Source organism: Histomonas meleagridis, assembly GCF_020186115.1.
Source record: "Histomonas meleagridis strain 2922-C6/04-10x chromosome Unknown contig_30, whole genome shotgun sequence".
In the NCBI taxonomy this organism is placed as follows: Eukaryota; Parabasalia; order Tritrichomonadida; family Dientamoebidae; genus Histomonas; species Histomonas meleagridis.
Window position 1 is genome coordinate 897269 of NW_027150858.1, and position 2795 is coordinate 900063.

At 30.0% G+C, this 2795-nt stretch overlaps 1 protein-coding gene across 1 annotated transcript; it reads left to right on the plus strand.

Moving 5' to 3' along the window:
• Nucleotides 1-928: 928 nt before the first annotated feature.
• On the plus strand, nucleotides 929-2415 carry GO595_005005 (uncharacterized protein; the record flags this gene model as incomplete). The annotated part of the gene is made up of 2 exons (XM_067918201.1): nucleotides 929-1334; nucleotides 1700-2415. The coding sequence occupies 2 exons, from the start codon at nucleotides 929-931 to the stop codon at nucleotides 2413-2415; spliced, it is 1122 nt and encodes a 373-aa protein (XP_067775023.1).
• Nucleotides 2416-2795: the final 380 nt, after the last annotated feature.

Here is a 2795-nt window from a genome sequence, read left to right on the forward strand (position 1 = left end):
AATAGTACATTTTGTAGAGCGGTAAAAGCATTATATAACTTAAAAGTAGGTTTTAAACCAAACCTAGAAGAAAATAATTGTATTATCTATCAAATCGATAATAAAGAAAATAAAGAAGAGGAAGAAGAAACAGAAGAATTTATTAATGAGAAAGACATTACAAAATATTTAAATAAAATGATACGAAAAAAACACCTAGACAACCTTAAGAAATTACCATTTAAAGCACATACTTTCTGTACAATGGATAAATCAACTGATTCAAACTTCTTTTTTATCTAATTTTAGAGCACCAACAAGTAATAATATTATTAAGTTCGCTATTTTAGCAAGATGTAACAATTTACCAACAAATGAAATCTTAAATAAGAAAAACCCAAATATAAATCCTAAATGCAATAGATGTAATTTAAATCAAAATGATTCATTAATGCATAGAATTAATGGTTGCTTAAAAATTAGAAATTTAACTACTAAAAGACATAATGCAATAGTAGAAGAAATAATTAAAGGAATTAAAGAAAATAATTATGAAGGTAATAATATAATATTTAATAGGAACACCAAAGTAATAGACAAAGATTACAAAACAATTGGAACATTAAAACCAGACATATGGTATATTAATAACAATAGATTAACTTTAATTGAAGTCAATTCTCCGTATGGTACGATCAGAAATCTCGATAACAACTCTGAATCAACTCTTATTATTAGAAGAAAAGAAAAAGAAGAAAAATATAGAGATTATATAGAATTATGCAAAAATAGACTTAATATAGAAGTAGATTTTTATATAATTATTATTTCATCATTAGGAATTATCCCGAATCAAACTACTAAAGATTTAAAGAAATTATTTAATGGAAACAAAAGATTAATACATTTAGTTTCAAGAAGATGTGTTATTGCAGCATTGAGAGAATCTATGTTAATATTTTATAGAATTTATGAGAAAGATAAAAATCAAAATAAGAATAATAACAATAATATAAACAATATAGAAAGAGAAGAAGAAGACTTTAATGTTATTGATGAAGATAATTATAATCCTGAAGAAGAAGAAGAAGATAAAGATGAAGATGAAGAATTAGAAGAAGTACCTTTTTCAGATATTTTTTCAAACTCAGAACCATCAGATACCAATGAAGAAGAACAAAAGGAATACATGAAATTCGCATTAAATGAAGCAGAGAGGAAGTACAATAAACCGATCAAAGAAGATAATATACAAAAATCTATAATGAAAGAAAAGATCTTTATTATAGACAAGAACAAAAAGAAGAAGAAAGAAGATAACTTGACGAAGATGAACTCAATACTTAAAGGAAAAAGTATTAACGAGTTAAAAAGACGAACAAGAGTTGTACGATCATCTAGACTTTTGCAATACGCGATCAATGCAAAAAAGAAAGAAGAAATAGTTAAAGATTCTACTATTAAAAAGAATAAGAAGAAAAGAAAAGTGACACGATCTGTTAAAACGGTTTCGACCACCCCAAAGAACAGTTCTAACATTGATCATAACAGTAGGGTTAACCTACAATAAATTAAGACGGACGCGTCATTATACAACACATACTCATTCTAGTGAGCGCTAATATACGTAAATAAACACCAAATTCCAGCAGCGCGGATGGATTTTTTATTTTTTCACCTGAGCAACTTAGAGAAGGGAAAAGCGCACCACTGGATAGAGCTCCCGGAAAGAAGCAGAACCATATAAGTTCCGACGATCATTGGAGAATCTCGGAACATATCAGATTATCTCTCCGAGATAAACATTTAGGTTCGAAACTATGCACAACACGAAAATCAAGACCAAAAATAGAGCCTAATAATGCTAAATTTATCAAGAAAAACCCGTTTTTTAAGTCCGGCCATCCTGAATCAGATACAGAAGAAAGTTCGACGGAGAACATCACAAGCAACACAGAATCAATATACACCAGCCCAGAGCCATTCAGAGAAAGTTTGAGCCCATATGACGAACGAAATTTCGAAATCAGATTTCGATCAGATGCAGAAGAAAGTTCAACAGAGTACACCGCAAGCAACACAGAATCAATATACACCAGCCCAGAACCATTCAGAGAAAGTTTGAGCCCATATGACGAACGAAATTCCGAAATCAGATCTCGATTAGATGCAGAAGAAAGTTCAACGAAGTACACCGCAAGCAACACAGAATCGACATACACCAGTCCAGAACCTTTCAGAGAGAATATGGGACCAAATGAAGAACAAAATCTCGAAATCAGATTTCGATCAGATCAAACACCAAGTTACCAAACACATCCACAATTAGTACCAAGTATCACTAGATACCATATGAAGATAGTTAATGAGCAAGAATACTATGCAGATGATGAAGAAACTTGTACAGATACAGAAGTAGAAGATATAATGCTTTAGAGCAAGAACACTAACAGGAGATGAAATAAATTTAATGAGGAATGAAATAAGATTCACATACTACAACTTACCGATAGCAATACGAAATAATATGAAAAAAGAATTATTATTTTGTCCATGGTTTCCTTTGTACTTGGCAGAAAACGAAAACGTTGAAGAATTATTTATACATTTAAACAAAGTTTCATAAAGGGAGAAGAATTGAATTAGCACCATACATGAGATTCAGAGATATAGACATAGTTAATTTACTTAACATTAATAATAATGAAATTGAAGAAAGTGAGGAACCAGGAATAATTTTTAATATTCACGGATCACGCAAACTCAAATGTTTATTATAGTGATATGCTCAGAAAATGTTGTTTTCTTGATGGTTT